This window comes from Fonsecaea erecta (genome assembly GCF_001651985.1).
Source record: "Fonsecaea erecta strain CBS 125763 chromosome Unknown Scaff4, whole genome shotgun sequence".
NCBI lineage: Eukaryota > Fungi > Ascomycota > Eurotiomycetes > Chaetothyriales > Herpotrichiellaceae > Fonsecaea > Fonsecaea erecta.
The window spans coordinates 1,221,880-1,245,071 of record NW_017387247.1 but is presented as its reverse complement, the minus strand read 5'-3'; the positions used below and the strand labels follow the sequence as shown (position 1 = coordinate 1,245,071).

At 55.1% G+C, this 23,192-nt stretch overlaps 11 protein-coding genes across 11 annotated transcripts; 4 read left to right on the top strand and 7 right to left on the bottom strand.

Annotated features, from left to right (window-relative positions):
- Positions 1 to 104: 104 nt before the first annotated feature.
- Positions 105 to 1,748, top strand: AYL99_05213 (hypothetical protein; the record flags this gene model as incomplete). Its single annotated transcript, XM_018836725.1, has 1 exon — positions 105 to 1,748. One exon carries the CDS (start codon positions 105 to 107, stop codon positions 1,746 to 1,748), a length of 1,644 nt encoding a protein of 547 aa, XP_018693578.1.
- Positions 1,749 to 2,907: 1,159 nt separating this feature from the next.
- Positions 2,908 to 4,029, top strand: AYL99_05212 (hypothetical protein; the record flags this gene model as incomplete). The annotated part of the gene is made up of 1 exon (XM_018836724.1): positions 2,908 to 4,029. The coding sequence occupies one exon, from the start codon at positions 2,908 to 2,910 to the stop codon at positions 4,027 to 4,029; it is 1,122 nt and encodes a 373-aa protein (XP_018693577.1).
- Positions 4,030 to 4,392: 363 nt separating this feature from the next.
- Positions 4,393 to 5,584, bottom strand: AYL99_05211 (hypothetical protein; the record flags this gene model as incomplete). The annotated part of the gene is made up of 2 exons (XM_018836723.1): positions 4,393 to 5,440; positions 5,505 to 5,584. The coding sequence occupies 2 exons, from the start codon at positions 5,582 to 5,584 to the stop codon at positions 4,393 to 4,395; spliced, it is 1,128 nt and encodes a 375-aa protein (XP_018693576.1).
- A 552-nt stretch (positions 5,585 to 6,136) lies between these two features.
- On the top strand, positions 6,137 to 8,410 carry AYL99_05210 (hypothetical protein; the record flags this gene model as incomplete). Its single annotated transcript, XM_018836722.1, has 1 exon — positions 6,137 to 8,410. The coding sequence occupies one exon, from the start codon at positions 6,137 to 6,139 to the stop codon at positions 8,408 to 8,410; it is 2,274 nt and encodes a 757-aa protein (XP_018693575.1).
- A 145-nt stretch (positions 8,411 to 8,555) lies between these two features.
- AYL99_05209 (hypothetical protein) lies at positions 8,556 to 9,810 on the bottom strand (the record flags this gene model as incomplete). Its single annotated transcript, XM_018836721.1, has 3 exons — positions 8,556 to 8,922; positions 9,147 to 9,699; positions 9,774 to 9,810. The coding sequence occupies 3 exons, from the start codon at positions 9,808 to 9,810 to the stop codon at positions 8,556 to 8,558; spliced, it is 957 nt and encodes a 318-aa protein (XP_018693574.1).
- Positions 9,811 to 10,733: 923 nt separating this feature from the next.
- AYL99_05208 (hypothetical protein) lies at positions 10,734 to 11,401 on the bottom strand (the record flags this gene model as incomplete). Its single annotated transcript, XM_018836720.1, has 2 exons — positions 10,734 to 11,225; positions 11,390 to 11,401. The coding sequence occupies 2 exons, from the start codon at positions 11,399 to 11,401 to the stop codon at positions 10,734 to 10,736; spliced, it is 504 nt and encodes a 167-aa protein (XP_018693573.1).
- Positions 11,402 to 11,906: 505 nt separating this feature from the next.
- On the bottom strand, positions 11,907 to 13,130 carry AYL99_05207 (hypothetical protein; the record flags this gene model as incomplete). The annotated part of the gene is made up of 5 exons (XM_018836719.1): positions 11,907 to 12,413; positions 12,472 to 12,521; positions 12,577 to 12,658; positions 12,721 to 12,950; positions 13,010 to 13,130. The coding sequence occupies 5 exons, from the start codon at positions 13,128 to 13,130 to the stop codon at positions 11,907 to 11,909; spliced, it is 990 nt and encodes a 329-aa protein (XP_018693572.1).
- Positions 13,131 to 13,863: 733 nt separating this feature from the next.
- Positions 13,864 to 15,375, top strand: AYL99_05206 (hypothetical protein; the record flags this gene model as incomplete). The annotated part of the gene is made up of 1 exon (XM_018836718.1): positions 13,864 to 15,375. The coding sequence occupies one exon, from the start codon at positions 13,864 to 13,866 to the stop codon at positions 15,373 to 15,375; it is 1,512 nt and encodes a 503-aa protein (XP_018693571.1).
- A 258-nt stretch (positions 15,376 to 15,633) lies between these two features.
- AYL99_05205 (hypothetical protein) lies at positions 15,634 to 16,833 on the bottom strand (the record flags this gene model as incomplete). The annotated part of the gene is made up of 3 exons (XM_018836717.1): positions 15,634 to 16,192; positions 16,307 to 16,399; positions 16,577 to 16,833. The coding sequence occupies 3 exons, from the start codon at positions 16,831 to 16,833 to the stop codon at positions 15,634 to 15,636; spliced, it is 909 nt and encodes a 302-aa protein (XP_018693570.1).
- Positions 16,834 to 17,704: 871 nt separating this feature from the next.
- AYL99_05204 (hypothetical protein) lies at positions 17,705 to 19,551 on the bottom strand (the record flags this gene model as incomplete). The annotated part of the gene is made up of 6 exons (XM_018836716.1): positions 17,705 to 17,908; positions 17,969 to 18,046; positions 18,105 to 18,224; positions 18,288 to 18,575; positions 18,636 to 19,383; positions 19,475 to 19,551. The coding sequence occupies 6 exons, from the start codon at positions 19,549 to 19,551 to the stop codon at positions 17,705 to 17,707; spliced, it is 1,515 nt and encodes a 504-aa protein (XP_018693569.1).
- A 1,377-nt stretch (positions 19,552 to 20,928) lies between these two features.
- Positions 20,929 to 22,659, bottom strand: AYL99_05203 (hypothetical protein; the record flags this gene model as incomplete). The annotated part of the gene is made up of 7 exons (XM_018836715.1): positions 20,929 to 21,281; positions 21,341 to 21,486; positions 21,541 to 21,696; positions 21,756 to 21,912; positions 21,963 to 22,317; positions 22,380 to 22,586; positions 22,642 to 22,659. 7 exons carry the CDS (start codon positions 22,657 to 22,659, stop codon positions 20,929 to 20,931), a joined length of 1,392 nt encoding a protein of 463 aa, XP_018693568.1.
- Positions 22,660 to 23,192: the final 533 nt, after the last annotated feature.

The following is a 23,192-nucleotide window of genomic DNA, read 5'->3' as shown; positions in this document are numbered from 1 at the left end:
TGCGAACAAAAAGTCTGGAGAAGTCACTCTGGAGTCGTGAACTTGTCGAGACAATTCGAGCGGTGTTCCCGGTCTACACACACACAGACACACACATACACACCATGCCTTCACGACGCACAGCAGAGCCACGCCTCATCGTCATCGGTTGCGGGGTCGCTGGTATTGCCCTCGCCGCACGGCTCAGATCACAGCTGAGATATGACAATTTTGTGGTTTACGAGAGGGAGAGATCTATCGGCGGGACATGGTACCTCAACACATATCCTGGCGTTGGCTGTGATGTCGACTCCCACCTCTACTCCTTCTCCTTCAACTTGAACCCCAACTGGTCGAAGCGGTTCGCCGAGCAAGCCGAGATCCTTCAATATCTGCAAGACACGGTCGACAAGTTTGGCATCAGACCCCATGTACGGCTTGGGGTAGAGGTGGTCGAGGCAGCGTGGATCGAAGAGAAGTCGGTTTGGCGCGTGACTCTGCGCGACCTCGACGACAACCATGTCTTCCACAGAGAAGCAGAGATGCTGGTATCCTGCGTGGGCACAATATCCATACCCAAAGACTGCAACATCCCTGGCCACGAGAACTTCAGAGGTGACATGTGGCACTCGGCGCGCTGGAACCACAATGTCTCTCTTACGGGCAAGCGCGTCGCTGTCGTCGGCAACGGCTGCTCCGCCGCTCAACTGGTCCCGTACGTGGTCAAGGAAGCCGCACAGGTCTACCAGTTCCAACGGTCACCCCAATGGATCAACGAAAGACCCAATCGCAGCTTCACCGATTTTCAGAAGTGGTGTTTCCGATATATACCTCTCTGGAACCGCATTTACCGCTTCTACCTGTGGAAGAACACCGATGCCCTTCACAATCTGTACCAATCCGAGACGGCCCGGTCGGTGCGTAACCGCGCAGCAGCCACTGAACATGCGAAGGCATACATGATGGCGACGGCGCCCAAGAAGTACCACGACCTGCTCATTCCCCAGTTCCCGCTTGGCTGTAAACGACGGATCTTCGACCCCGGCTACCTGGAGAGCCTCCACAGCCCGAACATCGAACTGACAGCGGAGCCCATTCTGGAAATCACCGAGACAGGTATCCGCACGCCGCGACGAAGCATCGAGGTCGACGCCATCATTCTCAGCACGGGCTTCAAGATTCAAGAATTCCTGTCGCCCATCACGGTCAAGGGCGTCGACGGCATCAGTCTAAACGAGCACTGGAAAGACACACGCGGCGCACAGGCCTACAAAGCTACATTCGTGACGGGTTTCCCCAACTTCGGGATCGTGTTCGGGCCCAACGCCTTCCCCGCGCACAACTCGGTCATCTACACCAACGAGGTGCAGGTCGAGTACATCCTCAAAACTATGGTGAAACCGATGCTGCACGGCGACTTCCAGGTCATCGACGTCAAGGAGGCCGCCGAGCACCGCGACGCCAACGTGGTCCAGGCCCGCCTGCGCTCCATGGTCTGGAACGCCGGCTGTAGCAACTGGAACCTCGACGCCGCGGGCCGCAACACCACCAACTACCCCGACGAGACCTGGAAGTTCTGGTACCAGCTGTACTGGCCCGTCTGGAAGGACTTTAACCTCTACGGCGGGAAGGGGACGCACCCGTTGCACCCGGCGTGGAAGGTGGCCGCGGCGCTGGCGAGCATGGGCATTTTGGGAACGGTGCTGCTCAAGCGGAGTTTCCACATCCTGGCCCCCATGATGGACGTGTTGAAGCATAAAGTCCGGTAAAGAAGTGTGGAGCTAGCTGGTGGTGCAAAGGGTTATTAGTCTGGACTTGATTTCTGCACCTATACCCATAGATCAATCAGTACGGAAAGTCAAGCTACAGTATATTGAGATTGGGTCAAGCAAGCACGCCTGAACTCCAGGTTCTCTCATCCCACCCATGCAAGCAAGATGCATTCAAGAGAACACAGGCCGGTCTGCAAAGTCGCTGCTATACATGGCTAGCTAGATCGCTCCCTGAACCGGAACATAATGCCTACTCCTCGCCCGCTTCCTGACTAGACTTACGAGACTTGCCCTCTTTCATCCCATCCCATACGCAGGGTAGACCCCTCACGTGGCCATCATCCACCATCGAGTACCTACGAGGCTATGAATAGATTAATAGAACCTTTGGTATTCGGCTATACGGGCATCCTACCTGCTTCCTTGTCTGGACCCGGCCTCTGTCTCTGACCCTCCCTTTCAGATCTCCTCCCGGCTATACTCGGCGTTCGGGCCAGAGTCTATACCACCGGGTCCCTTCCTAGTCGGTCCAAGTATCCCGAAGGCTGGAAGTATGAGCGGTTGATACCCGTGCGTACGTGTGTGTGTGTGTGTGTGTGTGTGTGTGTGTGTGTGGCAGTGTGACTGGGTTTGTATACGGCATTACGGTACAGCACCTACCCTACCCGTCTCCTCATCTGGTTAGATAGTTCGTCCGCCACCCGTCCAGTCACCGTCATTCATACCCGTAATTGCCCTTTCCAGCACTTGAATTCCGCAACATTCGGGCGCGGACAAACCGTGTCGTGTCCAGACGGACCCCGGGGGTGGGGAGGGGGAAGGGGGGGGGCTCTTCGTGCGTGTTTCTGTCGTGGTTCCGTTTCTTCTCACTCATTCAAGTGATCGAATACATGACCACAAGGCTGTTTATTTTCAGTTGCAAGTAGAGCCTAAGAAAAGAGAAGAGAAGGGAAGGCAAGAGAGTCCGAATAATCCCCCTCCCTCCTTGCTGTATATCAGAAGACTGGAGGCACGCAGCGGTTTCTTTCTCAGCTGGAGCCTCGCATTTTCTACAGCGCTATTCTCGATATTTCGAGGAAGAACGGCTTGATATCACCAATTTCATAGCCCTCACTTCTAACCTCTCAACTGCGACTCTCGAGTTCAGACTTCCAGCATGTCGACGAGCGCGACCCATGTCGCCGCCCTCCTGCACGGGCCGCGTGACCTCCGACTGACACAAGTCGCGACGCCCACGCCCTTGCCACACGAAGTCCTCATCGCTCCACGCGCCACAGGTATTTGCGGGACGGACATGCACTACTACTCGGCGGGGCGCAACGGCATGTTCGTCGTCGCCACGCCGCTGGTGCTGGGACACGAGGCTGCAGGGACAGTTGTCGCGCTAGGCAGCGCCGTGGAGTCACTGGGTTTGGGATTGAAAGTCGGAGACCGTGTGGCGATCGAGCCTCAACGGCCGTGCGAGCGGTGCGACGTCTGTCGCGGCGGCAAATACAACCTGTGTCCCCGGCTGAAGTTCAGTGGGAGCGCCAGTGCGAACCCGCCTGTTCAGGGAACATTGCAGGCGAGATATACGCATCCAGCATCGTGGGTATATGCGTTGCCCGAGAACATGAGCTGGGAGGAGGCTGCAATGGTCGAGCCCTTGAGTGTGGCCGTCCACGCGGTCCGGAGGGCCGAGGTGAGAGGCGGCATGAGAGTGGTCGTCCTCGGAGCCGGTGCGATTGGGCTGTTTTGTGCCGCGGTCGCACGGGTGAACGGCGCCAGATGGATTGGCATGGTGGACGTCGACGGTGCGAGGCTGGACTTCGCGAGGAAACATGGATATGCCGATGCCGTGTTTGAGATTCCTATGCGTGGCAACGAGGGCGAATCAAAGCCTGACATGGCCAAGAGGGTGGCCGGGGAGATGCTCGAGAAGACGGTGGACGGATGGGGGTTGGCAGAGGTGGTGTTCGAGTGTACAGGTGTCGACACCTGTGTGAACGTCGGGATCCATTGTGCTGCACCCGGCGGCAAGGTGGTGATTGTGGGAATGGGACAGCCGGTTCAGAACATCAACGTGGGCGCGGCTGCGGTGAGAGAGGTCGACCTCTTGTCGCTATGGCGGTATGCCAACACATTCCGCACCGCCATCAATCTGATCGCGTCCGGACAGCTGGATGTCAAGCCCCTGATCACGCACACATTCAACTTGGAGCGAGCCGCCGAGGCACTGCAGCTCGTTGTGGACAAACCCAAGGATCTGATCAAGTGTATCATTACCTCGAATCATTGAACCTTGCGTCGGATCAAAAAATCTGCTTCTGTACTCCATATGGGTCCATAAAGCGAGGAAACGCACTTCTTGATACGTGGCAGTCCGTTCATGCAGCTCTCAGCCTTGCAGCTACGGAGGGACACTTGCAAAGCACGGCTATAAGCTGTCTCGGCAGAACACCGCTCGCCTTTATGATTTTGACCTTCGGTTATATGACTTGGTTGTGTTACAGTGGCCTGGAGCACCCCGGTCAGTCTGTGGGTATTTCCCCAAAAGAGCGGGACTCGTGAATCACATGGTTGTCATATTGTGTGCGAGATAAGCTAACGGGGCGACTCTGAACACTGAATATTTGTGTCATTGGTATTGATTGTGGCAATATTAGTCCTGTTCGGGCTGGATTAAGATCTTGACGTGCTTGGCTTTATTTCGGATAAGCTCCATGAATCCGCCCTCGATAGCGTTCGTCAGAGGTACGACCGAAGTAATCATTTGCTCAAAGGGGATCTTCCCGGATGCCATGGCCTTGATTACCTGTTCATAGTCTTCCTTGGTGTAACAGATTCCGCCCAGGAGGCGTTTCTCGAGGAATCCAATATCGTTTAGGTTCAAGGACAGTGGTTTCTCGTGGATGGCGACGTTGAAAATAGTTCCTCCGGGTCGTGTGGCCGCCAGAGCCGTGTCCAAGGTCGATTGAAGCCCCGTGGCGTCAAAGGCAACGTCAACACCGTCTTCAGAGAGAGTCCTAATAGCCTCCACCACTGGATCTGTAGATTCCCCGCCTGCAGGCTTTTGTAGAGGGTTGATAACCAAGTCGGCACCAAACTTTTGTGCTTGTTGCTGTCTGGCCTCCGTGACTTCGGTTACGACCACCTTACTCGCGTCCCACGCTTTGAGCAAGAGCAGAATGGCAAGTCCAATGGGACCAGCGCCAAGGATGAGAGCGGTCTGGCCTTTCTGGAACCCAGACGTCCGAATGCTGTGCCAGGCTACTGCAAGAGGTTCAGTCAGGGCTCCCACTTTCAGGGACACTGAGCTTGGGAGAGGGAAGCAATTGAAGTCCTTGACCACGATCTCAGTCGAGAACCCTCCTCCCCAGGCACTCAGTCCGTAGGTGGCAAAGCGCTTGCAGATATTGACTTTGCCCTGGCGACATGTTGAACACGGTGGCTCGTTGTAAGAGCGATCGTCCAGCGAGGGGCAGACTGCCACGTTTTGGCCGACCTCCAGATCTTTGACTGCTGACCCAACCTCGGTCACAGTGCCCGACATTTCATGGCCCATGACCACCGGCAGCTCAACTCCTGTAGCATGATGCTTGCCGCCCGGGGGAGGAGCAAAGATAGGGAGTGCCTGGTATTCATGAATATCTGAGCCACAAATGCCGCAGTAGGCAATCTTGAGTCGAACTTCGTTGGGCCCGCAAGGTCTGGCTAGACATTAGATCGAGGCAATATTGAGTTTCCTTAGGAGGAGTGTAACGGGTGGCTTACAAAGGAGGGATCTGGTCGAGCTGGAGCTTCTCGCGGGCATGTATCCGCAGCGCAGGATGAGTTTTGGTGATGGTAGTCATGGTGGCGGTCGTCGTGAGTGATCTGAAGGCCTTCCAGACAGGCCGTAGAACAAGATATACTGGCAAGAAAGAGTATCGACCGTGACCATTGTAGAGGAGCGACCAAAGCCGGTAGAAGGCTGCTCTAATCGGGATTCAATTCCCCAGGCCGGCTATTACATAGGAAGGGGAAGCAGAGGCGGCACAGGGACACCAATTTGGGGGCTAGAGAAAATATAGGCACGTGGTCAGTGGGCGAGTGGGTAGTATGGAGCCTAGAGCCCACCAGACCCAACTGCCCCCCAATTGCCCCCCCAGGACTTCCAATGAACCCTCTCCCCATCCCCGCAGTAGCTTTGCCAGGCATTGCGAAGTCGCTGGAAAAACATGCCCAGTAGCGCCCACAGACAAAGCTAGCGAGAGACTCCAGGCGGAGGCCCCCCGGAGAGCGGCGAAAAAGACTCGGGCCCTCGTTCTTCCAGCCTACTCGCAAAATCCCTTCCACCAAGCTGTCCACTTCCACTTATCGCGCCTCAGATACTGAGAAGCAGACACCATCACCGTCGCCTTTTCATGCCTTCATCCTCATCCCTGGCGCGACTGGAAGGCCTCAAAGTCATCAAACTGAGTCACGATCTGAAAATGCGTCCCGGCAGCTCAGAGCATGCTTCAATCAGGACACGTGCGGTCAAAGCCTGCAAACGCTGTAACCAGAAAAGAATCAAGTGTGATGCCTTTGAGTGTGGAACTCCCTGCACCAAGTGTCGACAGAGCAACAGCGAGGGATGCGTTCTGATACAGTCTAGGCGAGGCACCCATCCTCGCAAAAGGTCCAAGCCCAATCCCGCCGTACCAGAGCCCACGCAAGCCCCTGCTGGAATCGATGTTGTCGTGGCTGCCGACGCCATCTCGACGCGCGCAGTGTCAGAACCGACGGCACATGGTCCCCTCCGTGACCAGACACCTGCAAATGGATCGCCACTCCACCATGAAGCAAGTCAGGGCGCTCGTGTCGGCAGCCAAGCATCTCCCTGCGCTGCCCCAAGTAGTTACCCGGTGTCGGCGACGACGGGTTCCAGTACAGATCTGGCATCTCCAGAGGCAGCGTTCTCCGAGACCAGCGCAAAATCTTATCGCGAAATCTCTTGGGCAGCCATGTTTGATCATTTCCTGGACGGGCGGCGACGGGACCAGAAGGATACGATAGATAAATGCTCCATCACCTATCTGGGAGAATCATTTCCACTGGCCATGGTGCTGGAAGAATTCAAAGAAGGCGAAAGACCGCGACTGCACCACGCTGGGCCACCGCTGACAGAGGATCAGGCGAGGGATGAACCTACGAGTGAAAGCCATCCGTCGCATATGCTTCCGGAGGATATCGCCTTTCTTCAAGCAAAAGATGCTTTTGTCTCACCCTCGCAGGAAATCCTCGACGCATTGATTGCAAATTTCCTGGACCGCGTATGGCCTGTCTATCCTGTGGTTAATCGACAAGAATTCCTTCAACAGTACAAGGCCAAGAAAGTACCGTGGATTCTTCTGCATGCCTTGTGTTTCATCTCGGCTACTTTCTGTCCCCTCGCTATCTTGCACCGGGCCGGATTTACTGGACGGAAGCAAGCTAGGGTGTCATATTATCGAAAGGCCAAGGCACTGTTTGATACTGGCTACGAATCCAACAAGATCACCATCCTGCAGAGCGTTATCGTCTTGACGTGCTGGGGAGGAGGTCCCAACAACTACTGGAACTTTTACAGTTGGATCTCTACTGGCGTCACAATTGCGGAGGCCCTGGGGATTCACCGTTCGACCGCGGGGGCAAACATGCATCCTCACGACCGCAGTCTGCTGAAAAGACTCTGGTGGATTTTAGTGATCAGGGATGCTTCGTGTGGCACACTCGTAGGCCGCCCCTTTCGCATCAACACCAACCACTCCGACACTGAGATGTTGACGGTCGAAGACTTCGAGTATGACATTCAAAGCCCGGATTTTGTCAACCATCCTCTCCGTGATGTCTGCGTTCAGTATCAGATCCACATGTCCAAGCTATCTCTACTCCTGCGAGAGATCATTTCGACGAGATTCGATCCCAACCGCGCCCAGGCTCGAATGGCCAATCTACACGAGACATTACAAGAATGGCGCAATGCACTTCCGCCCAGTTTACGCTGCTCCGAGTATGACAAGAATTCGAATCCATTTGCTACATGCCTCGCCATTCTCTACGACCACCATCTCATCTTGAGTCACCTGGGCCGGTCCACAACGGGAGTGACGCCCACGGCTGGCGACACTGGATCCCTCAGCGGAACTTCGTCCTCGCGTCCTATCACCGAGGTTGCCGCACAGCGTATCTCGTCTCTGGCTTGCTCATTCACACGTAAAAATGAAGCTCTTGTCATGCCGCACGAAGTCTTCCAAGGTCTGTTCCTCGCGCAAGCCGTCTTCTACACCCAGATGAAGAGCCCGCTTCCATTGGTGTCTCAACTCGGGTTTCAAGCCCTGAACAGCTGTCAAATGGTCTGGCACGACATTTATGAGGCATGGGATCCCGCGCCCTGGATCTCCAAGCTCTTTGACAACTTGATTGGAAACTGGAATCGAGATATGGAGTCGAACGAAGTCGACCTCCGGAATAATAACGTGAGTGGCAACCCAGGCGCTTCCATGGGCAACGGAATGGACCTGGACGGGATCAACGGCTATGTGAACTGGCAAAACCACCCGACCCTCGGTTTCTTTGACATGTCGCAGGGTGAAGAGACGTTCCCATCGACCACAGACTATGCCATGTTTCCCAACTATTTTGGGACCGGAGAACCCATTTCGTTTCTATCATGATAAGCCAACAACCGGCAACATTAAACGTACCTTGGCAGTCTTCATGCTTTGTTAGCAACAGCCAGGATGCCAAGGATTCGAGGAAAACAGTCCTGTCAATCCATCCTTTCAATTTCCTTTCCTCCCATGGGCAAACATTTTTGCCTCAGCACAACCACTCGCCCTTCTCATCCTCCCATCCAAACTCTGCTTTTGTCCATCCCAGGATAGTGTCCCGCCCATCCGGCATCTTGTACTGAATCCCTGGAATTGTATCACTCAGCCTCATGCGGCCCACCGTTTTCTCTGCGCCATTGATCTCTTCCATTTCTTCCTCGCTCAGCTCTACGAGCTTGATGTTGTCCTCGATGCGTTTGAGCGATGACGATTTCGGGATGACAATGACACCCCGCTGTACGGCCCAGGACAGGGAGACCACGCCGACGGAGCATGAGTGTTTGGCAGCAATGTTTGTGAAGAGCGGATGGGTTAGGATCTGATTCCGTTCATTGAGTCGTTCGGATCCGAGTGTACTGTGGGGAAATAGTCGTCTGGTCAGTCCCTTGCTTTCTTTGCATCATTTAGGGGGCGAAACAAAAAGGGAGAATCAGGAGCTCCGGTGTTGACTTGTGGAATGCTCGACGTTGGCAGGGTCATCCAGAGAGCTGAGAACGTGAGCACCTCCGTGGGAGAAGATTCCATCCCTGCCCACTGGAAGCCACAAACCAACATCCGACCAGCCCGGGACAGAACTCACCTCCAACTGATGACTTGGATTCCGTGCTCTTGACACCACGGCACCAGCTTGAGATTCGGATTCATAGCATGCAGCTCGACCTCATTGACTAGGGGTTTAAGCCTACATCGTTCCAACAGCGGCTCGAGCAGCTTCCGGGTGAAATTGCTGACCCCCAAGCCCCTGACCTTGTCCTTCAGGCCCAGTGACTCATCCAAGACAAGGTCTTCCATCATGGTCCACGTGTCGATGAAATCGGGCTTCGCGCCCCACGGCTCCGGGACGCCCTCCTTGCGCATGAGGGTCGGCCAGTGCATCATGAAGATGTCGATGTAATCGATGTCCAGGTCGGCGAGGGACTGGCGCAGCGCTGCGGCCGGGTCGTGGTGCCAGTGCGACCAGAACTTGGTGATGACGATGATGGACGACCGCGGCACCCCCGACTTGCGGATCGCCGCGCCCACGACCTTTTCCACGCCGTAGTATTGCGCCGTATCGATCAGTCGGTACCCGTGGTGCAGTGCATGGATGATGCTCTCTTCAAGTTGCTGCGCGGCCTCGGTGCCGTACTGGCCTGCATAGAGAGCAAAGAGCAGCTAAGTCAGACTCTCACATAGTTACTGAAGGGAAAGGAGTCAACTCACTCACCCTGCCATGTGCCCAAGCCGACCAATGGACATTCCATTCCTGGAGCACAGCCCTCGAGGTCAGCAAAGACGTTTCTTACTCAGTCTCAGCGGCTGAAAGGAACCCCAGTGTGTCCCATCACTGAGATATTGCGCTCGTACGCAACTTGGACAGAAGTTGGCAGGTGGTGACTGTACCATTGTTCAACTTGACGGTCTTCTTGCATACTGGGCGGTCGACAGGCACAGAGGTCTCTCCATTTTGCGTTATCATCTCGTCACAGCCGTCTTCTTTGTATAGATCGAGTTCTCAGTCCAACCACTGGCTGTCTCATAGACTAACTAGACAAGATAGACAGTCTTTTGATAGAGAAAGAAACAATCTCCTTTCCCTTGAACTTCCTGGCAAGGTTTACCTTCTCGAAAGGAAAAAAAAAAGAGCTGTGGAAGGTTTAGGACCTGCTTCGGAAACTTTACCACTAAGCGACACCAGAAGCTGACGACGAAAAGGAACTCGGGGAGAGTACTGCCAAGGCTGAGGTGTCAGAAGGTTTATTGACCAGTAGCCGAGCCGCATCTAGCGATTGTGTATGTAGGTAGTATATATGGCTTTGCTACTGGGGAAAACAGATCACCCTACCTACGAGACAACTATTCCGTCTACAGCCGGCGGAAGCTTGAGTAACGTACGTCAGTGACTTGGCCAGCCGATACATAGCTAGCCTGATATAGACGAGACCCAGATGCATCTACGGTACATACAAATTGAATTGTATACAGAATAAAATGCAGCCTAATCGGCTACAGCACAGCAGACCTATCGAGCAGCCACGTCTCTCTGGAGAAGAATATCGTAGCAATGTGCCTTTCAGCCGTCGGCCTTACAGAGACAGTGACACATAGAACTCCTCTCGGGCCAGCCACTCCCCCCCAGGCTTTCCATCCCGGCTCCCTCTTTCCCCTTCTCTCCCTCCTCCCTTCCTTAATACGCCGTCCGGCAGGCCAACCACTCAAAGCTCACCGAAAGAACCTCGACGACATTCCCCCACGGATCCGCCAAGTAGAGACACTTGACACCGACATTGCCGGGGTCGACCGTCTGCCCGATCCTCCTCCCGCCGGCCTTGACGACCCTGTCCGCCAGAGCATCGGGGTCCGGATCCGTGACACAGACGTGGAAGAAGCCACCGCGCTGGTATTGGAACTCTTGCTCGGGCGCCACCGGTTTGGGATCCACAAACTCAAACACCTCGAACCCGACGCCGTTCCCGGTCGCCAAGTACGCGAGCTTGACCTCGTTGAGGGTGGCCGGGTAGATGGCGAAGATGGCGGCGCCCGGGTCCGACGACCGCTTGATGTGCGCGATCTTCCCCAACAGCCGGAAACCCAGGTGCGTGCTGTACCAGGACACCACGGCTTCAATGTCGGAGACCGAGACGGCCACGTGGTTCAAGGGACGGTTCCAGGTCGTCGGCTACACGGGAATGTCGTTAGATAGGGAGATAGACGAAAAAGGCTGTATACGAGGTAGGCCCATGTATGATACCGAGAACAAGGTGTTAAAGGCCAGTGAAGCCGGTTCGAGGACAAAGCATACAGGGGACGGATGTGTTGGGGGGGTTCGGGAACTCAACTTACAGCGTCTGACATGTTTGGTGGGCTCAGGGACGAGTGGTGGAATATTCTATTCTGATCTGTTTACCTGTAACTGTTTCTCCGTGCGGCCTTGTTGCGGCTGTACTAGAATCTAGACTTTTAAATAACAGGGAGCCGCTACCAATGCGGAACGTCACCATTGGTTTTGTCTTTTCGGGTTGTTCGTACTCGGCTATACATCCATCGGTCTTGTCTGGTGGACTACACAGCGTCTCTGAACCTTGAGATGTATCTACCCGAGGCTGAATCCGCTCCCCAGCTCCCGGCTATACTCGGTTTTGCAAGAGCCTTTGAGATGTGGGAAAGTGCCACTCACACGGGTTAATGAGAGACCTTCTGGGGAATCAGGGGTTACCCCTAACGTTCAGCCTTGTCTTGCTTCTGGCAGAGAATGAGGGCTCGGTGAGCTCTGTCAAACAAGACCAGAAGTCTGTCCTCGAGAGCATTAGAAGGACAGTGAACGTTAAGCTAACGTGTATTCTGTGGGTGTTGTGCTTTGTTAAAAGATAGCTATCGCGCCCGGCGGACTCCCCACGCCGCCCTTGACGTGCAACGGCGCACTGGTGACGAAGAACGTCCAACGCTGCTGCCTCTCACACTCGGCGGCCAGACCCTCCAGATTCCACATCTCGCCGAGCGGCGCCCCCCACCAGACCAGGGACCACTCATGGATGATCCAATCGCCCCCGTGCGGCGGTGGCCAGGCCTCGAAGGCCACCGTGTCGCCGATGTGCGCGGCAAAGTGCTGGCTGTACAGCCACCGCACCATCTCCTCGTTGCTGGCGACTCCGATTGCCGTGGTGTCCGTGCCCGACGTGCCCAGCTTGCGCTCCTCTGCGGATGCACGGTCGTGTCGGCGCACGTAGCCCGAGCGGATCATGAGCAGATCCCCCTGTCGCGGTGTCGTGCCTTGGTCGGCCAGAGCGGCTTGGAGGTCGGCCACGGGAATCTCAAACCGCGTCCATGGATCGGGGGCCGTGCCGTCTCGTTTTTCGTAGAATCGAACCTGCACAGATCAGGCCAGAGCGACAGGGTGGATGGCGTTGAGGAGCAATTTCACTTACCATATCGATCAGTATGCCTCGACCGACGATACCGCCTCGTTCGCACCAGTCTGTGACGACTGTCAGAGATCCAGGGCTATAGTTCCCCAATAATCAATCACCTACTATGAATGCCATTGGTAGTGGACACAAGGGCTTGTTCGAAGGTCAACCCATTGTAAAAGACTTTCCCCGGTTGATAAGCGTGCTGGGGGTAGAGATCAGTCACTCTATCCATTTCTCATCCTCTCCCGCTCCTCACGCTCTTACATGTTTCAAGCTGTCCCACTGCGAGCCGCTCTGTGTGTTGATGTGAATTTCATCGTCAAAGCCGTACGCGCCCAAAGTTTTGGACAGATCGATGACCTTCTGCTCAAACGGTTTGCGGAAGAAGCCCGGAAACTCCAAGTTGTGCAAGGCCCAGTCCAGCTGGACGTGGCGGCCGGTCTTGATCTCCTGGCTCGCGGCACGCACCACGGCTGGCGTCAGCAGATTGATTGCTGTGATCTTGTCAACTCGAGCTTCTCTCCACCGCTAGTAGAGTGTCGGATCTGCTCACCGCCGACCTCGTCTTTCTGACCGTCTCGGTCATATATGCCCCAGACGCATCCTTGTGGAGTTCCGGGGACTCTGGGTAGATCTTCAAACGCAGGGAATGTGTATATTGGTTCCGAAGTCATGGCTGTTGCTGATAGGAATTGGCAGAATCACGACACGCTTACCGTCGTCGTCGACATGGTAGTCGTTGAAAGACCACCATATCTAGATATTCGGCCACGCCATCAGCATTGCGGGGTTAGCTTGAATTAGCAACTACCGAAGACGTGCTTGTCTCTCCAGCTGCTAAGAATCTTTCTGCTGCAAGGCACATAGCCGGATGAACCCACTAATTCACAATCTTCGGGTGGAGTTCGCTGAGACGGCCCTGTGACAGACTCGGGAATCGGTTTCCGTCAGCGACTTCAACTTCAGTCAGACCGTGGCTCACATCTCGGCCTGGCAATGCATTCGTCGTCTTGGGCTCAAATTTACGGCGGGAATACCGTTGCCCTTACCCTTGCAAGAGGACCGTCGAGTACGACACCGCTAACAACGGCGGCTGGTCCTGATGAGAGGCTGGATCCCACCTGGGCTTGGTCGGAATCCCCTTCCCTACCGCCATGGCTCCCGGCCTCTCGAACGGTGGATATGGGGCTCTATAAAGAAAAATGGGACCCTCTGAGAAGGGAGATCGGAGATCGGGGATTCCAGCAGGCACTTGCTCTCAGGCTATTTTTATAAGCCGGGAATCAGGACGCGACGACTGCTCATGACCTTGAAGCGATATCAATTGCTGAAGTGGTAGAGTGGCAGACAACAATATTCCCCTTCCAGAACCTGTGTCTGAAACACCCCTAGCACAGCACATCCACGATGGGCGACTACAAGCCCCCTTTCTCGCACCCGGCGACCATCAAGGAAGCCATCTCCGACCACTCCCTCATCCACGAACAGGGCTTCATCGGTGGCCAATGGGTCAGCGGCACGAAGACGTTTCCCGTCTTCGACCCGGCGACCGACCAGGTGATCGCCAACATCGCCGACTTGGGCGCGGCAGACTTCAAGGCCGCCATCGACCACGCTGAAGCCGCGTTCAAGGAATTCCGACTCACCGGCGAACATGCCCGCTCCAAGATGCTGCACCGATGGGCCGCCCTGATCCGCCGCCACGCCGACGACCTCGCCGTGATTTTGACCATGGAGAACGGCAAGACCCTGCCCGAGGCCGCCGGGGAAGTCGAATACGGCGCCTCCTTCATCAGTTGGTTCGCCGAGGAGGCGATCCGCTCTTACGGCGACGTGATCCCTTCTCAGCACGCCCAGAGCACCAACTTAGTGGTCCGCCAGCCCATCGGCGTCTGCGGCATCATCGCCCCCTGGAACTTCCCCATCGCCATGATCACGCGCAAATTGGGGCCTGCCATCGCCGCGGGCTGCACGGTGGTTATCAAGCCTCCGTCGGAAACCCCTCTGTGCACTCTGGCCTTGACATATCTCGCCCAACAAGCCGGCATCCCGCCCAACGTGATCCAGGTGGTGCCGACCCGAGACCGCTCTGCCACCGCGGAGCTGTACACCAACCCGATTGTTAAGAAGGTGTCGTTCACGGGCTCGACTCCTGTGGGTAAGCTGATCACGGCGGCCGCGGCGGGGACGATGAAGAAGGTGTCGATGGAGCTGGGTGGGAACGCGCCGTACATCGTCTTTGACGACGCCGACCTGACCCAAGCCGTCGACGGCGTGCTGGTGTGCAAATTCCGCTGCTCGGGGCAGACGTGCGTGTGCGCCAATCGGATCTACGTACAGCGGGGGATCCACGACCGGTTTGTCGAGGCATTACTGGAGCGCATGCGCAGCTTCAAGATAGGTTCTGGCCTCGACCCGTCGGTCACGCACGGGCCCCTGGTCAACCGGGCGGGAGTGGCCAAGGTGCGCGCCCACATCGACGACGCGGTCAGCAAGGGTGCCAAACTGGTAGTAGGGGGCCGCGTTCCCGACGCGGGCGACAGTAACGGCAAGGGCTACTTCATCGAACCCGCCCTGTTGACCGGGGTGACGCAGTCGATGCTGGTGGCCAAGGACGAGACGTTCGGACCCCTTGCGCCGGTGATCGCGTTCGACACGGTGGACGAGGTGATCGCCATGGCCAACGACACCGAGTTCGGGCTGGCGGGCTACTTCTTCGCCAACGACCTGCGCAAGGTGTGGAAGGTCGCGCTGGCCCTCGAGGTCGGCATGGTGGGCGTGAACACGGGCAAGATCAGCGCGGCCGAAGCGCCCTTTGGCGGCATTAAAGAAAGTGGGTTGGGCAAGGAAGGTAGCATGTATGGTCTGGCCGAGTTTCAGGTCATGAAGAATATCACGCTGGGGAATTTGGGCGTGTAGAGCTTGGATAGATAGATGGATACATAGAGTTATGGTGGATAAAGAGGGACGAATGGACGGAGCGAGGGCTAGAATCCTTCATTCAACAAATACCATTGCATTCTCATTTTTCTGTTGCATGTGCCCAAGAAGAACATGCATTTGCATTCCCACCAGCTAACAGAAATGGTTCTATACCTAGCACCTATCTGCCATGCTTTCCACCAAATATCAACCACGTCAAATCCACCCAGAACCAGCCATATGACCACCTTAAGATCAATTCCTCCCCGCGTGCATACCGCCGGTAATCAACAACTCCCCCCCAGTCATATAACTACTGGCCTCACTTAGGAGGTAGACGGCGGCGCCCATGAGTTCCGAGCGGTCGGCCATGCGCTTCATGGGCGGTTCGGAGACGAATACCTCGGCCAGCCCCGGCCTGGTGGCGCTGATGTCCAGGATCATGTCGGTCATGACATAGCCGGGCGAGATGCAGTTGACCCGCACGCCGAGATTGGCCAGCTCGACGCTGAGCTGTCGGCACAGAGCCAGTACGGCGCCCTTCGATGCGCAGTAGTCCGACGTGTATTGCTGCTTGGACGCTTGGTGGGCGGCGATGCTGGCGATTAGGACGACGGAGCCGGCTGCAACAGGAGCATGCAAGGTGGAAGAGGTGGGAGAGATCGAGGCCAGAGGTGTTTGCGAGGTCATTTGTCGCACGGCGAGTTGTACCGCGTAGTACGTCCCCAGCACGTTGATGTCGAATGTTCGCCTCACGCTGCTCGGGTGGCGGTCGAGGAAGGGCTCATCGGGGCAGATGCCCGCCGCGGTGATGCTGGCCAGCAAGAAGTCGAGTAAGTGAGTGATTTGAGGTAGGTTCTCTTTGTCAGAAGAAGGGACAGCATGGGAGTCCGCCTGGAGAATTAAAGGGGCCCAGGAGGTATCTTACATTCCATCGATGCGGTGGAAGTCTTGGACGATCAAGTCGAAGGTCTTCTTGAGACGCTCGTAGTCGGTGACATCTGATCTGGAGAAGGGAGAGCTACGTGAGTAAGTCTTCTTTTTCCATGCATCTTAGTCTTTCCCTTAGGCATATGCCCGTTCGCAACGACGAGATCCAGATCTGATAGATCCGCGAATCTTCCACATATTCGGATCTGACAACCAATGTCTATCCTATACTGTATGAAACATCGTAAAGGAGCCGGGGAGAACTCACTGATAATACCTCGCCCTGCTGTCCCTCTGCTTCAAGATCTCAAAATGCTCATGCGGCGCCGGCGCGGCGTCGATCACCGCGACCAAACCCCCGGCCTCTGCGACGGCAAAAGCCAGCGTCAAACCAATACCCCTGGCACCGCCCGTGATGACCACAACGTGGTCCTTGAGGCTGAAGAGGCTGGTTACGTCACAGTTCAGGTAGGCGTTTGTTGCGGTCCTGTCCTGAGCTCTAGTGCCAGCAGCAGCCGATGCCATGATGTGTTCGGAATAGAGACGGGTGGACGGATTGTCAAGGTTAGTCAGTCAGTTAGGTAGACCGGGACGAGGCGAGGCGAGGCGAGGCGTACTACCGTGAGCTGAGAACAAACAAACAGACATCACTTCGAGGAAGGATCAACGGCAGTAGTAGCAGAGACGGGACGTGTGACGGGTTGTCCATGTTAGCACTCGATATGTATGGTCCGAGTCTGTGAGTGACTGGGATCACCCGACTCGACACTGACGCGGTGTCTGTCTCGTTCGGTTATGAGCTGTGCTTTGCATGAAGGTCGTTGCCAATGTTGCTTTTTTCCCTAACCTTGTTGCTCCTGGTTCAGTGGCCAGTCTGGCCGAGAAAGGCTGAAGCAGGTATGTTGAAGTCCGCTCATAGCTTGATCCCGGTTGTCCCGCTGGCTCTGCCGCCCTGACCGGGCACGGGAGGTCTCCAGGGGCTGACATCAGAACAGGACCACTATCGCCCTTACAGGAGGTCTATACTTGACGTTCCTTGAAAATAGTGTAGAATACAATAATAGCCCCCGGCTACTTCGCTGCTCACATGAACCACCACATTGGGTGGTCAGCGGGTCCGCACACCCGGCTCTGAGGTATATGTCTCGCTAGCTATAAAGCCGATACAGGGGGTGTTAAAAAAGGGGGTACTCCGCAAACACTCATGCAAGTTTCTCCGCATATGCAAGCAAGTTCTAACTATCTATCAAACTGATCGGCGAAGCGGAGATTTCCCCGTCCCACGTCCTGGTCCTTGAAAGCTCAGCTGGACGTGCAACTTGCATCCGGATGTCACGGCAGCTCCCATCTCGCACGCAATCTTCCCGCGTCGTCTTTCTTTCCGCTTTTCTTTAGACTAGACGGTGGTCTTCTCCCTCGTTTCAATCTCGGTCGAGTGCGACTTGCCGTCCAACTCGGCGCCCACGACCGGGGCCCCAACCTGTCCTCGCTGGTCCTCGGGCAGGCGGTCAGACTTCAAGAAGATGTAGTCGATCTCCTCGAGACCCAGGCCTTTGGTCTCGGGGAACCAGAAGTAGATCATAGGCACAAAGGCAAAGTTCTGGGTTCGGTTATCAGTCATGGACCTCGTAGACGTGCTTGGCTGGGAAGTAAAACTTACGAATGCCATGAAGACCAGGTAGGTCTTCCAGGTGATGTTGTGGACCAGTGTAGGCGTGATTTGGACAATAACGAAAACCTGGACTCGATCAGTATATTCTCTCGAACAGGTGTAATTTTGAAGAAAAGATACGCACCCAGACCCAGTTGTTGAATACAGCCAGCGCAGTTCCTTGGGCACGAAGGCGCAGTGGGAGAATCTCCGTGCTGTAACACCACGGAATCGCATTTAAGCTGGCACCGAAGCAGAGCATATACTGTAAAGTAATAGTTAGCTTGGTGGTAGAGATAGAGAAGATGTCGCCGAGGCTGTAACTCACGGTAATGAAGAACGCAATGGAAGCATTGGCCGTCGCCTTCCCTATGTCCGTTCCACTGTAAGACAGTAGAATGGCCACCACCATCATCGAAAGACCCATTCCGATGGCTCCAAACATCATGGGCTTCTTTCGACCCAGGCGATCAGCTCCCAGCGCTGGAACCAGTGATCCGACCGCGAACGCCAGGTTTAGACAGCCACCCACAACAATGGCGGTATTGCGATTGAGGCCAACGTTGACTTCGAGTACAGTCGCTGAGTAGAAGACGATGACGTTGATGCCCGCCCACTGCGTTCGATTAGCGTTATCCTGTTCACACGAACATTATCTCTCCGAAAAGATACTGACCTGATTCATGAACAATACTAGGCATGCCAAAAACACGCGCCAGCCGGTCTGCACGGGATCCCGCTTGAATATGCGGACCCATTTGAACGGCTCGGCCTCTTCCAAAGCAATGGCCTGCAGAATGTCTCTCTTCTCGGTCTGGATCACGGGGTCCTCAGGTGTGGTGTTCCAGACTTTACACAAGACCGCCACGCCCTCGTCCGTGCGGCCTTGCTGGATCAACCAACGAGGCGTTTCTGGCAGTCCCACCACCAAAAGCGCAACACTGGCTGCCATCGGTATCTGAAGAGCAATCGGGAGCCGCCACGCGATGGGACCCTTGGTGAAGCTCATGCCGTAGTCGAAGAAGTAGGCCATCGACACGCCGACGGCCGTGAACAGCACCTCCGAAGTGACGAGTCTGCCGCGGTGTTCTCTTTTGCACAGCTCGGACTGATACATGGGGACGGTCGAGGTGTCGATGCCGACGCCAAATCCGGTGATGATGCGGCCGACCATCAGCTGGGGGACTGAGTAGGCAGAGTCTTGGATGACAGCTCCGAGAGCGATGCAGAACATGGCCGCCCAAATCGCATGTCGTCGGCCGAAGCGCGCCCCGATGAAGAAGTTGATGGCACACCCGATGAAGCAGCCCACATTGTAGATGGAGACAATAATACCCAGAAATCCAGGGCCTGGGTGGTGAAAGATGTCGAGGAAGTCGGGGTTGGTGATCAAGCCGCCGAAGACGCCTTGGTCCCAGCCAAAACTGTGCCCATAGTGGTCAGCATTTGTTTTTTGTTCGACAGAGGACCAGTCAAACCACTCCGTGGCCTGACAATGGTGATGACGATACATACAGAACAAAAGCCGACAGGCAAGTGTAAGTGATGGCAAGCTGGACGGACCGCCCTGGCTTGAACCACTCCCTCGCCATGGTTGGTATCGTGTTTTGGAAGTCAAACAGAAAAGTCAAACAAAAACCTCGTATGAGCCGTATCTGACCGCAACACGAACACGAGACTCTATCTTTCTGGAATCAGGTCGTCAACGGTACATAAACCTGGAGTACACGCCAACAAAAACGCGGGGTCCCGCCCAGAGTATTTGTACCTGAATTGCCCCAGAGCTCGTGGCCATGCTGACCGGTGGATTGGTCGCTTGCGTGCGTGTGTGCGTGGGCAGAAAAGATCAACATTGGAGTTGCAGCATGTGGATCATGACTGGGTCTGGAAAGGCTCTGCAACCGCAACGCAGAGCAATATTGCTGGGGCTGTGGCAAGCAGAAGTCGAGTCGGCTGTCGACGAGGAAGAAGGCTATAAGGCTTCTTTCCTCGTTCGGCACAGAAATTCCCGGGCCATTCATGCGAACTGTGGAGCGCAATTAAATGTTCTTCCGCGGCTGTACAACCCTGAAAAATAGGATTTAATACGATTTTCTTCTTCTTTTCCCCTGGAGAACCAGTGACTCGGGCCTTTGGCAAGTTGGCGTTCGAATGGCCACATGGTGGTTGAAAACATGGAATGTGGAAAGAGTGGACGAGGTAGAAATACGAAGTGTGCTGGTTGCATATGACGAATAAGGGGCAACGGTGTTGTCGGCTACTGACCTCAAACCACACATCCATGTTAACACCATGATTTACCAGGCATGAGGAACAATAAGTCAAGCCCGCGCCCTTCCCCGGACTGCGGGTTACCGAGACCACCATCTCCATCAATACCTTCGTAGAGAGCTTCGGGTATTCGTGATGTGCCACCAGGCTAGATAGCCGACACTACGATGAAGCAAGGGGGGCAAGTAGCCACCAGCCACACGGGGGAAAGCCGTGGTGCTCGGCGTTGCCACCAAACTGTTCTTGATCGGCTACTTGGACTTTCGCTCTGGGGCGAGCTCGGCTGAGATAGAGATGCATATTCCGCCTTGAGAAAAGTAACCTTCCCTCACTAGCTTCATTTGCAGCATACACAGGTATCGAATATGTATGTGCACCTTTTTAATACCTCCTGTGAGGAATCCCCTGGGACCTATGTGAATTTAATCTGGGGTAGTAGACTATTTGATGTCTGTATGAGTGATTGATAAAGGCAATGTCACGAAGTCTCAACAGCTGGAGAGTCTTCCAACTTCATATCACAAGGAGCTGCATCATGATGAATGCTAAAGAGCCTTTCCTTATGAGATTACTCACCAGACTGAGACTAGTGACGAGTGAAACTAAGCATCCATGAGGCGCCAGTACTCCTACTTATATGAGAAGCATAAACTTGGCTGGAGCCGGCACATCCTTATACGAGGTTTCCATCTACTAATTCATTTTGCCAGCTTGTCGTTCTCCAGACGCTGTAACTCCTTGTGCACTTCGCTTATGGTATCGTAGTCGTAACAAAATAGCTGTGTGGCCGGGTCACTCCACTGGTTGGGCGACCTGATAAAGTGCTTCCCCTCGACCTCTGGCTTCATCGCCGTGTCACGAGCTTCCTGCAGCGGCCCATCCGGGTAATGTAGCGTGTAACCGTGTAAGATACTGGCTTCTTGGATTGCCTTGGCACGGGGGATGCGTATCTTCTCGTAAAGACTCACAGCCTTCCTCAGAGTTTCTCTACGAGGAAACTCTTTGAGGATCTCGGCGAGGGTTGCGGCGTCTTCGACTGCCATTGCAGCGCCTGAAAAAAGTCCTCGTTAGTATCGAGATTGACATGTAACCCAGAAACCAGGGACTCACCAAGCGCCATATTCGGAAGCATTGCATGAGCTGCATCTCCGAGGAGGACCAGTTGACCGGACGACGACGTCCAGGTGTCTGGTATCTTCACCTGCTGGATCGGCCACTTCTGAGTCTCCCCGACCATATCCAGGAGCTTTCTTAACCTGAGAAGTGGTAAGTCAGGTATCGCCAGAGCTACGACGTTGTAGGATACGCACGAAGGATCCCAGCCAGTATATACTGATTTCATCTCTGCCAGTGCATTTGCTTGATTCCACTTCTCAGGCTCGTTTGGCTCAGGATGCGTGAGGACCATATTGTACAGTCGACCCCCTGCAATCGAATATGTCATGGCATGAGTTTGATGCCCGACCCTGGAACATCACATCAGATATGCGGTCGGTGCTCTGTTTGAGCTTCCAAGAACACTCACCATAGGTTGAGGCTGTTGCTTTCGGCGATCCACGCCGTGTCCGGGTCGGCCTTCATCTCGTCGATTTTAACCGTTGCTCTGAAGGCGGCCAACCCACCCGAGAAAGGCTCGGTGTAACGCTCACCCAGCAAGGTTCGTCGTGCAATGGACTTCAGACCTATCGTGGCTGGGTCAATATACGTCTTGGGAGATGTCAGAGGCACCCACCGTCCGCGCCAATGATGAGGTCCGCCGTCAGGGTCGTCCCGTCCTCCTTGGTGAAGGACGGTGTATCGGGGTCGTACTGAACGACTCTATGATTCAATACCACCTCAACCCCGAGTTCTTTCGCCCGCTGGTGGAGAATGTCGTGCAGGTGAGCTCTATGGATCACATAATACGGCGCGTCGAACCATTCCGAGAACTCAGGGTTCAGACGGGTATGGGCGATTTTCTGGCCATTCTGCCATCGTCGCCAGATCAGGCCCTCGGGCTTGACTGAGTTCTTGCTCAACGCGGATTCCAGGCCCCAGGAATGGAGCAGCCGTGCTGAGTTGGGCGGCACCTGGATCCCAGCTCCGATCTGCCACGGGACGTCCAGTCGGTCAACGCGCCACTAAACAGTTTGAATGGAAATCCCTTTACCTCACCCAATGCAGGAGCGTTCTCGTACACGGTCACTCTAAAACCAACTCTCTTCAACGCAATCGCTGCTGAGAGCCCACCGACCCCAGCCCCGATTATGGCGATGTCAAGGTCCTTTGACTGCGAATCTCCATTTACTGTGTACTTGAGATCAGAATCCTGAAATTGTTTTAGCCAGTGGTGAGAGCCGGCCGGATAGCTGGGAAGCTTGTCAAGCACCTCCATTAGCATTCACGCTGGAACAATGGGACAACAAGCGTACTGGAACAGCCGATGCCATGGCGAGTGAGTTGCCTCGAGATCACGGTGGTGCGTGAGTGCCAATGCACGATATCCTCTGACGCCTCAGGAGCTTTGAAGACACGATATATGATATCTCAAAACCCCGCGACGGTCTGCTCGAGACGTGTCATGGCATATACTGAGCGGAATGGCACACCCACTCCGAACTATCAGCCAGTCAATATTTTCTTCACTGTATTGCCCGGAAACAACCTCGGGCCCGCTCGCAATAGAGCATCAACTTTGCTGTCGTTTGTCTCCATTGTCATGAAGCGTTACATTTCGTAGGCCAGGCGGTCTCGAACAAGCCCCGCAAGCTGTCTGGAGCCCTGGCATGTTGTTCGGAACCCATCATTCCGATCCGCGGATCGTCCTGCATCCTGAAACGGAACGCCATGGTCGAGCCGACAGCAAAGCACGCCTACAACCACGACATCTGACATCTTGCGATATCGCCGTTTGCAAGGAGGGAGAAAGCACTGTGTGGCAATGTGGTAAAGATTTAACGACTCACAGAAAGCTTTGCGTGGA